General features: G+C 50.6%; 2 protein-coding genes across 2 annotated transcripts; one reads left to right on the top strand and one right to left on the bottom strand.

Moving 5' to 3' along the window:
• Positions 1–386: 386 nt before the first annotated feature.
• On the top strand, positions 387–2,029 carry H1-10 (H1.10 linker histone). Its single transcript, XM_066613377.1, has one exon. It carries the CDS (start codon positions 531–533, stop codon positions 1,233–1,235), a length of 705 nt encoding a protein of 234 aa, XP_066469474.1. The 5' UTR covers positions 387–530; the 3' UTR covers positions 1,236–2,029.
• A 5,548-nt stretch (positions 2,030–7,577) lies between these two features.
• LOC136639305 (histone H2A type 2-B-like) lies at positions 7,578–10,964 on the bottom strand. Its single transcript, XM_066613379.1, has 2 exons — positions 10,915–10,964; positions 7,578–10,756 (listed from the first exon to the last, which is right to left on the bottom strand). Exon 2 carries the CDS (start codon positions 10,679–10,681, stop codon positions 10,301–10,303), a length of 381 nt encoding a protein of 126 aa, XP_066469476.1. The 5' UTR covers positions 10,682–10,756; positions 10,915–10,964; the 3' UTR covers positions 7,578–10,300.
• Between the last annotated feature and the right edge of the window lie 1,705 nt (positions 10,965–12,669).

Raw genomic sequence — 12,669 nt, 5'->3', positions numbered from 1 at the left:
TCCAGCGCCCTCTTCGCTACCCGGTCCGTGCCTCGGCTGCGGCAGGAGCCGCCTCCCGCGGGACCCAGAGCCCTCCAAACAGGGCGCCCCCCTCCTCCGCCTCGTTTCCAGCATAGGGTGCGCCCTTAAAATCGCCTTTGGGGGGCCTTTCCCAGCTCCGGAGGGTCGGGCATTCCAGGCAGCCCGGCGAGGCACCGTCGGGGGCAAGGGGTGGCAGCGGCCCCCGGGCCCTGGAGCGCCGGGCGCGGGAGGGAGAGCCCCGCAAAGGGCCCCGCAAAAGCACAACTTGGAGTTCGCCTGCTCGCTCCCTGTTGTTGTTCTCAACGTGGTCCGCAACCTGCGTATATAAGGAGCTGCGGCGGCGCCCGCCCAGACAGTTCGCTCGCCTGAGCCCGCTTGTGTCGAAGGAGGCTGTGTTGGTCTAGTCGCTTCCGTCGCTCGCTGCTTCTAGCTCCGGTCGCCCTTCCGAGGTCAACCGAGCCGCCCCCGACACTTCTTCTCGTCAGACGCTCCGCTTGTCTGCCGGCAGCATGTCGGTGGAGCTGGAGGAGGCCGACCTGCCCTTGACCGAGGCCGAGGAGGCGCCGCTCGCTCCCGAGAAGAAGGGGGCGTCCAAGAAGGCCAGAGGCGGTGGCGGGGGAGCGGCTCTGTCCCCCTCCAAGAAGAAGAAGAACAACAAGAAGAAGAACCAGCCGGGCAAGTACAGCCAGCTGGTGGTGGAGACCATCCGCAAGCTGGGCGAGCGCGGGGGCTCCTCGCTGGCCAAGATCTACAAGGAGGCCAAGAAGGTGGGCTGGTTCGACCAGCAGAACGGGCGCACCTACCTCAAGTACTCCATCAAAGCGCTGGTGCAGAACGACACCCTGCTGCAGGTGAAGGGCACCGGCGCCAACGGCTCCTTCAAGCTCAACAGGAAGAAGCTCCAGGGGGGCAGCGAGAAGAGCACTGCTGCCTCCGCCAGGGTTGGGGGCGGCGGCGGCGCCCGCGCCTCCCACGCCAAGCCCCACAAGAAGGCGGTGGTGGCGCCGCCAACGCCGCGCAAGGCCGAGAAAAAGCCCGTTTCCAAGAGCAAGAAGCCCGAGAAGAAGTCTCACAAGAAGGGCGCCGGCGGCGGGGCCGCCGTCAAGAAGGACAAGGCGAAAGCCAAGAAGGCCACCAAGAAGAGTTCGGCCGCCGCCAGCGCTAAGAAGGCCAAGAAGAGCGCCAAGCCCAAGGTGCTGAAAAGCAGGAAGTGAAGCCCCCGCAGAGGCGGCAGCAGCATCTCCTGCGGGGCGACTGCCCGGGACTCTACCTACCCAGACACAGACTCCGGCTCTGAGCAGGAGCCGCATCCCCGCTTTGGGTTTTCTGTGTGTGTTTTTTAGCTGAGCCCCGTTTCTGCCGCTGTTTACTGGGGTGGGGAGTGTGGGGAGGGCGGAATCGTAGCACTTTCTTCTTCCCCCGTGGAGCCCCCCCATTTTTTGTGCGCTCCACTCCCCCCTTTTGGCACAGAATGGGTTGGCCGCGGTTGGGGACACGCAGCGCTCGCTTTTTTTTTTTTTTTTTTTTATGGTAAAATAGCGATTTCTAAAGCGGCGCTTAAGCCTGAATGAGACATGTGCCCCTCGCCATTAGCTCCCACTTAATGCAGGGGGATCCGCTTTTGGGGGGTGGACTAGCCCTCGCCCCCCTGATGCAGCCATAGTGCCATGGCAACAGCCCAGCAGCTTGCAAGGGCGCCTGGCTGGTCTTCCTTAAGACCGCCCGTCCCTTGGGAGCTGCTCTCTCCCAGGCGCGGGCGGTGTTGCGTGTGGGTGGGCGTGCGGGACCAAGTAGGCCAGCAGCAAGGCTTCTCTCGCCGGGGGTGGCCGCCGCAGAGTCAGTGATGCGTTATGTCAATGGAGGTAGCAGGGTGGAGGAATTTGCAGTGCGCCTTCCCCTCGCAAGCTCTTGTACTGCCTTGACAGGTCTCGTCTTCATCAATTGCCTTTCCCCCTTGTGTTTTTTTGTTTTTGTTTTTTTTTTGTTCAATAAATCGTTTTAAAACGTTTTTTACTTACTGCTTCCTCACTGTGTCATGAATGGGTAAGAACTGGAGGGAGGCGTTCGTGTAAAGATAAAGGTAAACCGGCAGCAAAAGCCTTTTTATATGGGGATGGTGGAGCGGGGGATGGGTGGGTGGGGTGCTGCTGCTCTGAGTAGCAGACAGGGGGAACGGTGGCTGCTTCAGGGGAGGGGGGTTCTCTCTGCCCCCGTTTTCTGTGCTCCTGCAGCTCGAAGGGGGACGTATCCCTTTTAACATAAACTCGACCGCCCCCGACCGCTCCTCTTACATGAGGATCGAAGGGAGCTGGACGTGGACCTGGCTCCTCCCCGGCATCCAGATCGGGGTCGCTGGAGCCAGCTGGGGCGCGTTGTAGGCCCGAAGGGTGCAGTTGCTCGTCGCCTCCCGCCAGCCTCTGCCTCCCCGCCCCTTTCCGCATCACGCCCCCTGGCCAACCTCTAGAGCGGGAGTGCAGGAACAACTCCCCCGCCTGCGCTGCTGCAAGCGTCATTGTGCGCCGGGGCGGAGGAGACACCGCTGCTGTTTGGCTGGCTGGTTCAGCTACGTGAAAGAACTGGGTGGGCTCTGGAGCTCGACTTGCTCCGTCCAGACAGTTTCTGGTCGCTCAAGCGGAGATCATCCCCATCCAGAGCGCCACTTCCGCCGCTATCCCTCTTTCCCCCCGCTGCAGCGAAGGAGTGCTGCCCTCCAGTCCAGCCGGTCTGCTCCCTCGCCTTTGCACCCCCTTGCAGGCTTCCTCGCCTCAGATTGCACAGAGGCGAGAGCGCTTTACTATGGCTGCGCAGTGTGGACCACTTTGGGATGGGATCAATGATCAAACAGCGTCCAGAGCTACGACGGGAACCAGAGGCTCTTTCCTATGTCCCAAGGCCTCTTGCTGGAAGGAATCCAACACAGTAGCCCCCCTAGACAGCTCAGGTGCTGTGGAGGAAAAGCCAGGGCTTGAGACAGGCATTACCGTCACCTCACTGCCTCCCAGCTGCAAACCAGAGCCAAGAAGAGCACAGACACTCTCTTCTTTACATGGGGGGGGGGGGCACCCTCCATTTTACTGCACAAAATGAAAAGAAACTCAGGGGTGGTGAACCCCAACTGTGTAACTCTGGTTTGAAGCAGGTGCTGCATAGGAGGTATGTACATGTCCTTCTTACACAAATGGTAGGTAGCAGCCAAGGAACAGAGAAGGGTATGCAGCTAAGTATGCTACTTGGATGTAGCTTGCCCTACCTTTGGCCTCTTAGAACACTTAAATTGTAATCTTAATGAACAACTACCATGGAGCAAGGCTCACTCAACATAGTAGGGCCTGTTGGCCACAGGAAGACCAGATGTCATAACCACAAAAGAGGATGAGGGACCCCAAAATGTAGGACGTGACACAAGCTAAAAACACTCATATATTGACTTCATGTGGTTAAACACTATTACTTACTAAATTTAAAACTATATTATATATAGTTTATACATATGTTTTACAAGGGTTTGGGGGCTGACCCAAGGGGCCATTCACAGGGAAAAGGAGGACATTTAAGTTCTTGTTGTATCTAAGTTCTTGTGTCTAAGGGCACAAGACAAAAAAGAGGACATGTCCTGGAAAAAGAGGATGTTTGGTCACCCTAGTTGCCCAGTGCTCCTGAACAGAAGTGTGATACAAGTGGTGGTACTGAACTGCACACACAGAAAGCCCAAGAGCCAGCTCTCCTCACCACTACTGAACTGCTATGTAGTAGTGAGGAGTAAAGGCATCTGGTTTCATGATGTGTTCTCAAAAGCCATAGTTACAAAGTAGCAGACTTCGCCTCTTGACAAGATATTCCTCCCTTATATAAATGAAACAGAGCCTATCCTTAGAGGTACTGGAACACTTCTGATCAGGCAGGCAGCCCTGGATTGAAAGCAAACTAGGGCCAAAGATAGAAATGCAGTTGGCAATGGCCCCAGTATATTTTAGGCTCAGCAGGAGATCCCCATCAGAGAAAGAAACACATTCCTGAAATGGGAGATTTGAAGCCTGACTGCTTTCAGCACTGTAAGAAACCATCATCAGTTGCATGGCAGATGTGTGAAAGGTATAAAATTGATTGGGGGTGGTGAAGAAATGAAAAAAAAAAATTGTGTCAGCACCTACAACAGTAATAATAACCACCAATAGATCCCATAAGCCCTTCCATCAATGTAAGGACCGTAATTGTAGGCCCAACAGTAAATACCTTCTGAACAAGAGTTTGAAGGAAGATCGAGATTTTACACAACAAAAAGGATAATTCTCACACACACACACACACACACCACAGACAGAGTACTAAAGGTGGTTGTACTGAAAGATCCTTAGGAATACCATGTAGAAAATTTCAGTTTGAGGACTGGCAAATGTGTTCTATTTTGTGGTCAGAAACTCATTGCAGTGGACTAGAGGTCATTTCGGCACTTTTAACAAGATCATTTATGGAAGCAATTCTATCTTAATGGAAACAGATGTCAAGGAAGTCTCAGTTGACACCCCCATTGCTATAGCCACACAAATAAGACACACTCCTACAAATGATTTGAACAGATCTTCTTTTTAAAGACTGAAGTCCATTTGAGGAAATAGCTCCTTGAAATGGGTACTTTCACTTACCTTCCAGTCCAGCTAGTCCCACCCAAGGATGATAAGCAGTTTTAAGACACGGAGTCTCAGCTAGTAGCACGAGAGTAAGTCACAATGCAGCAGGCCTATGCCCATAAACCTAGCATTGTGCTTGCCTAGACTCACTTGCACAACTTCCTCTTGCAATGGGTTCCTTTTCCACAACAGAATTCCTCTGCATTCAACAGAAGTACAGCCTCTGCATTCAACTTTGCTGGTCATGGAATGAAATTGCTTGCCAGCAGCTCAGTTCAGCAGCATCTTGCAAGGAGAAGGGGGATGGTGGGGATGGTGAATAAGAAGCACAGTCTCCCCCCTCTAGAGTTCTTCAGGCTGCATGGACAATTTTATTATGATATTCAAGAACTAAGAACCTGTTCCTCCTCTCTGTCTCATTTTGTTCTCTCATTTTGATCAGCAAGTTAAAGGAACATAAGAACAGCCCCACTGGATCAGGCCATAGGCTCATCTAGTCCAGTTTCCTGTATCTCACAGCGGCCCACCAAAGGACCGTGGAGCATATCCCCCAACATTAAAATACTAAATGAAAGTTACAAGGTCCCATATTAGGCACTTGACAATTCCAGTCTTGACCTATCTGCTAAAACTCAAAGCAAACTTCACCACTCAGTACTCTACAAAATGGGTAGGAGGGAACTGACTTTTAAAAAATACAGCTCCTTAGTTCTCAAGGTGCTGTTGCCCTATTTGGTTTAGAAAACCTTTGGGCAGAGGTGTCAAATTTGGGCCCAACCCTATTCAACTTCCCAGCACTGATGCAGCCCTGAGGTAAAGGAACAGGCATTCTCTTATCTTGAGGAGGCCTTCATGCCCCCATTGGCATGGCCGCATCAGCACTGGAAAGTTGGATAGGATTGAGCCCATAGTTATTCATATACTATTACATGAGTAGCTTTAACCCAGAAGTAGTTCCCTCAATCCAAAAAGATCCCTCAATACAAAAATCTATTTGATCTTTATAAAGACTACTGCCTCGCTTATATATTCTCTTTCCTCTAAATTCTTTTTTGCTTCTTTCCCATGAACTCTGACCCCCCCATCCCAAGTGGTTAGAACCATTTGCAGCACACTAAATTCCTTGTGCCTTCTTGGAGTTAAGAGGGTTTTATCCAAAGAAAGCAAACCTGACTAGGCATCATAAGTAGAACGTGTGTTAATCATAAACTCACTCATCTCACTTATTTTTGCAGGTCTTAGTCCAAATCCACTTTCTTTAGATACATCTTCAAGTATCATTTGAAAATTAAACAGCTTCAGGTGTGACCAAATTCTCTTATTTAGAAGTTTTGAGATATAACAATTAACCGCCCAATCCTATCAAACTTTCCAGCTGTCATGCAGCCCCAGTGGGAGGGAACAGGCCTCTGTGACTACTCTCCCCTCCACTGCAGGATGTAGCACACACCCTGCTGGCATAGCTGCATCAGTCCCAGAAAGTTGGATACGATTGGGCCCCAAGTCAAAGTAATGTGCTACAAGGATGCATGATGATTATGAGTTAAAGATAACAGACTTCACTCTGGTCATCATTTGGATGGAACAGCATACACTTGTATCATGTAAGCTGCTTCAGTCTTCCTGCCAGACATTCAAGTCAGCGGGAGACTTTTCTCCTGAAGATATTGGCTGTTCAAGTGCAGTCTAACTCTGCCCACAATTATTTATGCTTGTAATACAGTGAACCTAGTTCCTTGGGGTCTGACACTGATCTCCCCAAGTATTTCATGGTGGTCCAAAACTGATCCAGAGCACAGCATACACAGGGGCTTCTCCATTCATTGGGATTTCAGAAATATCCCAGAGCAACACTTTGCTTACACAGAGCTCTGTATGTGCACTGAAATGTTTGTGGAGCCAGCAATGGCAGAGAAGACGCTCAAGTTTTCCAGAATGGAGGACAATTTTAAAATGAGCGTCACTGCCTGGACAATGAAATAAACATTTTTAAGGTACTAGACAGAATGACTTCAGAACTTCAAGCAATCCCTACAGTTTATACGAATGTCTGTTGATATAAGGTGCAAGAGGAAAATTATGGGGACATTTAAAAGGGCGAGTGCATTAAATTATCAGCCCTCAAAAGCCAGATTACTTGCTTTTCGACCCTCCAATAAAACAGCTACAACTCATTTCCTGGCACTAACAAATTTCACCTGAGACTACTGTGCCATCAACTCACTTCAATGCTTTAAGTACAGTATCGTTTTGTTCCATTTTTTAAAGTTTTCCAAGGTTTGTAGTGGCTCACAAAAATGGAATGGAATTGGATTTTGAAACTGTTAATAGAATTTATGATATCTGTACTTTTTGATTTGCTCTGTTAAATAGAAAGAGGAAAACTTCAAGCTAGAAGATCAATGGCTCATACTCTCACACATTTAGCAGCAGGACCCACTTTTTAAAAGGAGAACCTACCAGAAGTGATGTCATGACCAGAAGTGACATCAAGCAGGAACATTTTTCATCATCCTAGGCTGCAATCCTACCCACATTTACCCAGGTGTAAGTCCCATTTACTATCATTGTTAAAAGAATATACATAGTAGCTTGTTAAAAGTACAGGTCTGTAATATTTCCCCAGATGCAGTCACATACCATCGTAGCATCAAGTCTAATATATTAAAAATAAAATATTGAAATGAATGGGGACCCGCTTGAAATTGGCTCGTGACCCTCCTAATGGGTCCTGACCCACAGTTTGAGAAACACTAGCTCATACTACAAGCTGTCAGGATTATTGGCCTAAGCCTCTGACCTTCTCTATGCACCTTCCTCCTTTTTCTCCCCATAATACATGAGACTGTAGGCACATTTGTCCTTTAGTGGAGCCAACAGAATCCCCCTCCCAGCAAGTTAATAAGTGATGCACCGATGAGAGCTGCCTTTGATGTGCATTCAAGACTGAATCAGTTTAATAAGAATATTGGTTTTGCACTTCTCCAATATCACAAGTTCTGCATTTTCTAATAAATACAAAGCAACTTCAACAGAAAACAAAATACTGATCTCGAGAACAAGGGACATAACACTGGCATACAGAAACTGAGAACATCCCACTCTTCAGCATTTACTTGCTTGTGAAGATTCCCTTCCCCGCAAATGAGGAAATCAGTGTTCATTCTGGAAGAAAGCAAGAGCCCTACACTGGTCCAGTGCCAGAGGAATGAGATAGCCATTTAGAGACAAGAGGTCTTTTTTCCCCCTGGGTCTGCAGTGGGAGACACAAGGGCAGATAAAAGCTTCTACTTCTCAGGTATCACCAAGGAGACAGTACACCAGCAACTGAGCAAACAAACTGTTTTCATATTCCAATTATTAAAGAGGCATCCAAGTTCCCCTAGCTCTAGTATTATTAGTCAAACCAGAGCAAGACAATACTTCATCCATAGATTTACAACTCACTTGATAAGCTGAACACATGCTACTTACAGCACATATACAGTTGCCCATAAAATATACGTTCTACTTGTTCAATAGCCTAGAGACTGCTGCATGCACATGGCACTATCAGCTTTTCACCTAAGCAGGCAAGATTTGGCTCCCATACCACTTCTAGAAGACCACAGCTATGATGCATCACAGGACCAGCTAGGCTAACTTCCATGCTCACACATTATCCAAACACCTATTGAGTTGACCACCACAGCAACGAGATATTTAGGCTTGCATAAATGATAGTGTTTCTCCTAAAAAAAACCCATTCCCCAAACACTAATCCATCGAGAATTACAACTGAACAGATGCCAAAACCTGCACTTTGTTCAGAACTAGAAGTGAAATGCTGAATGAAGAACACTGTGGATATCTTAAAGTGCAAACAAAAGGTGCAAACGTCAAACATAATAATGGGATTCTCAGCAACATAGCTTATAGTTCAATCAGGGTGGGAAATGGGGAGGGGGGGGGAAGTAGACCACACTCCACAACTGCTTCTGTTTGAATGGAAGCAGCAAATACCTCCAACCGTATGTTGCTGTTTAGACAGGAAGCCAGACATGCCATTATACTAAAATACTTTGATTTAAGCCATTTTAGCTTCATTGACGTCAAAAGGACAGAAATAGGCCTAGATCCAAGCACTCTTCCTTAAAATGATTTTCTAGCTAAGCTGTTAAGCACATTCAGAAGATCTGAATGCATCACATCAAGGCTGGAGACAAGAAGCTTCCAGCTTCTCCCCGCCCTCCCCCATTAAAGTCAATTTGGAAGAGGGACTATCTATTCTCAGTAGCATGCACGTTTGCACCCCCTAAATAGGTTTGTGCAGTATCTAAAACAAAATAAACCCACAAAACCTGCTTGACTAGAGGTGACAGCAGGACAAACCACATGGTGTACAATGTGCTATGCTGCTGGAAGCCAAGCCTCTCTCAAACCACTTTCAAGTCTCTGGCAAGCTCTGGTTTGCTTCCAGCCTAATACTCTTAACTACACAAGCCAGATTAAACAGCTGCTTTGCAACAACAACAGCAACAACAAGAATTCAAAACTTAAGAAATACATGATTAGGAATGAGTACAAATACCATGAATCAATACCTCATCATAGAGCAAACAAGAAAAAAAAAAGCTCTTTAGCCTATGAAGCTATTTCTTCCACAAGAGAAGTTTCTCTTCATATTGTGATTTTCCTGGCCCCTTACCATCCCTTTCCCCCACCCCTTAAGTTTGTGATCGCATTGAATGGGGATGTGCAGCAACATCAGGTAGATAGATCCATCACCCTCCTGAGCTCTGGGACAGAGCAGTTTTAGGTTGAATATTTGTGCAAGTAGAAACAAAACAATAGAGAGGCTCTCCCTTCTTCAGAGTTTCAACTCCCACCATGTAAGGTGCACAAACAGGATAGGAGATCTCCAGATAGAAACGGCGGCATGCTGCCCAAAACAGAATCTTTCCTTTCTTGTAGGTTTTAAGCTTTCAGGGTGCTTAGTGGGCTTTCCCTCTTCCAGTTTGTTCCATTTTTCCAGTTCATCAAGGGGAAAAAAATGATATGCACAAATCATTCTTCTAGTTCCAGAACGGTTTTTTCTTGCCTACTCCCCTCCAAGGAATTATAAAGGGATTTAAGGGGGGGAGGGGGCACCTAATTGCACAGATGCTGCAGATTAAGCAGCTTCAGGGCAGGAGATCTGCAGTTCAATCATCCAGGGCCGGAAAGAGAAATTAAATAAATCAATTTGCAGGGCACTAGGTGGCAGCCAAGCCCAGAGCACGTGCCCTTTTTATGACACGGAAAATGATGACGACTGCTCTTTCCACACCAGTCCCTGGGATTGAAAGGGACAGGAGTGCCAGGAGGTGAGAGGGGGCAGATCACCAGCAGGCGGAGGATGGCGGCGGGAGGAGGACGAAAGCCGCCCGGAGATTACAGCACCAAGCACAGGGAGGGGGAAGGGAAGGGGAAGGAAGAGGAGGGACAGGGGTGCGCATAGAAGGCCCGGCGCTGGCTGCACCAAGGCAGAGGATGCGGTAAGGAGAGCTGCCCGGCTGGCATTGGCTGCACCAGTGGAGTGGGGAAGGGGAGTGGGTGGCCGGGGTGCCCACTGCACCGGAGCCTGTGGGTGGGGCGCGACCCATCGCCCTCCTTCGGACAAGGGCCCCGGCTCACTTCTTGGAGCTCTGGGTCTTCTTGGGCAGCAGGACGGCCTGGATGTTGGGCAGGACGCCGCCCTGGGCGATGGTCACTCCGCCCAGCAGCTTGTTGAGCTCCTCGTCGTTACGGATGGCCAGCTGCAGGTGCCGGGGGATGATGCGGGTCTTCTTGTTGTCCCGGGCCGCGTTGCCGGCCAGCTCCAGGATCTCCGCCGAGAGGTACTCGAGGACCGCGGCCAGGTAGACCGGGGCTCCGGCGCCCACCCGCTCCGCGTAGTTGCCCTTCCGCAGCAGCCGGTGCACTCGCCCCACCGGGAACTGCAGGCCGGCCCGGGAGGAGCGCGACTTGGCCTTGGCGCGAGCTTTGCCTCCGGACTTGCCTCGGCCGGACATCGTGGGGGCGCCGATGCTGGGGAAGCCCTGCGCGCACCGAGCCCCGCGGCTGGGGAGCAGGAGGAGCGGTCTCGCCTGCAGGGGGGGAAGCACCAGACACGCGTGTCAACAAAGCAGCGCGGGCATAGCGAACGTGTGAACGCGCCAGTGCACGCGTGTTCCAAGGCGACTGCCCAGTCCACGCGAGCAGAGCACCCCAGACCCGCCCCCGACGCAGGCGCCCCCAGCCTCACCGTGAGCAGGCTCTGCAGCCTCCGCCCGCGAAGCGCCCCACCAGACAGCCGCAGCTGCAATGACAATAACAAGCGCGAGCTGCCGGAGGGTATAAATCCGAGCCCAGCCTGTCGGCGCCTTCCCATTGGCGGCGGCTGGAGCGGAGCCGCGCGGCGATTGGCGGGTATTCCGATCCCTGATTTGCATAAAGAGCTCTTGTCGTCCATGTTCGGACTCCGGCACGGCGGCGCGAGACAGGCTGGGCCGCTCGCTGCAAAGGGAGCTGCTGGTGAAGCATATTAATGTGCAGCAGCAGCAGCAGCTTTGGGAGGCCGGCGAGCGACTGCGCGTGTGACAAAGGGATGGGGGGGGGGTCCGGGGCTTGTTTCTCCTGCCCCCGGGCTGCCCCCTCGCCTTGCAGCACAGTGGGAGGAACGGGCAGGGAGCAGGAGCGAAATCATTTTCACTCCCTGTCCAACGCTGCAGGAGCCGTGGGCTGGACCCCCCCCCCGCCCGGTGTGGCTTACCAATTGTTTCAAGCACCCACTCGCAGCCCAATCCTACCCACACTTTCCTGGGAGTAAGCCCCATTGATTCTAGTGGGTCTTACTTCTGAGTAGACATGCATAGGATTGGGCTCTCAGGCTCTAGGCAGCCCCCTGACATCAGCCTTCCCCACCACAGTTCAAGCCCACCAAGGAAATTTACTGGTAATTCATGCCTCACACCTAATTTGGGGCTCTAAGGGAGAGCAGGAGACACACTCAGGGCCCAATCCTATCCAATTTTCCAGTGCCAGTGCAGCTGTGCCAATGGGGCATGCACTGCATCTTGTGGTGGGGCAGCAGCCACAGAGGACTCCTTAAGGTATGGGAATATTTGTTCCCTTACCTTGGGACTGCATTGCAGCTGCACTGGTGCTGGAAAATTGGATAGGATTGGGCCCTCAGCCTTCTTCTATTTGCAAGGTACTGATGTGCCCTTCCAGGGACTGTTTATTATTTATTTATATGTTCTCTTCTTTCTAGAGGCTGAATTAGCAGGAAATAATGGCTTGGATACAGGGGCAGATCCAGTGTGTGTGTTTTTTTGGGGAAGCATGATCACTACCAACTCCAGAGCCCAGGTCAACCAGGCAGGTAGACCTGGGCTCCTGATATGGCCTCCATGGCCAAGGTTCGCTGGGTGGATAGACCTGGGCTCCCACATGGATTTGGAGCCCAGATCTTCCAGCTGGGTAGACCTGTGCTCCCATCTGGACTTTGAGCCATTGGCTGGAACGGGAACCCAAGTCTACCCAGTCGGTAGATGCGCTCCAAGTCCAGGAGGGAACCCAGGGCTACCCACCCACAAAACATTGGTCACAGAGGCCAGGCCCAATGTGGAGATTTCATTTATCCATCCTGACCAATAAATAAACCCTTCATGAGTTTTATTTAATCCAATGGTTTCCAAATTGTGGGTTTGGACTTGATTTTGGATGGGACACCAAAGGGTAATGGAAAGATCAGACAACTAAGGCCGCAATCCCAACCAACTTTTCAGCACTGACATAAGGACAATGCAACTCTGAGATAAGGGACCAAACATTTCCTTGCCTTGAGGAGGCCTCCCTGAGTGCTTCCCAACTGCAGGAAGCAGCACATGCCCCACTGGCACAGCTATGCCAGTGCTGGAAAGTTGGTTAGGATTGCGCTCTAATTGTCTCAAGCTATTTAAAATAGCTGTATAATGTAGCTGCTATTTTAAATAGCTGAATACTGTAGCTGCTAATT

The sequence above is a fragment of the Tiliqua scincoides genome, chromosome 2 (genome assembly GCF_035046505.1).
Source record: "Tiliqua scincoides isolate rTilSci1 chromosome 2, rTilSci1.hap2, whole genome shotgun sequence".
Taxonomy (NCBI): domain Eukaryota; kingdom Metazoa; phylum Chordata; class Lepidosauria; order Squamata; family Scincidae; genus Tiliqua; species Tiliqua scincoides.
This window is presented reverse-complemented; position numbering and strand designations above follow the sequence as displayed.

What these genes read in the sequence shown, in the direction of transcription:
- H1-10 (XM_066613377.1), top strand. Translation starts at nt 531, where the DNA reads ATGTCGGTGGAGCTGGAGGAGGCCGACCTGCCCTTGACCGAGGCCGAG.
- LOC136639305 (XM_066613379.1), bottom strand. Translation starts at nt 10,681, where the DNA reads ATGTCCGGCCGAGGCAAGTCCGGAGGCAAAGCTCGCGCCAAGGCCAAG.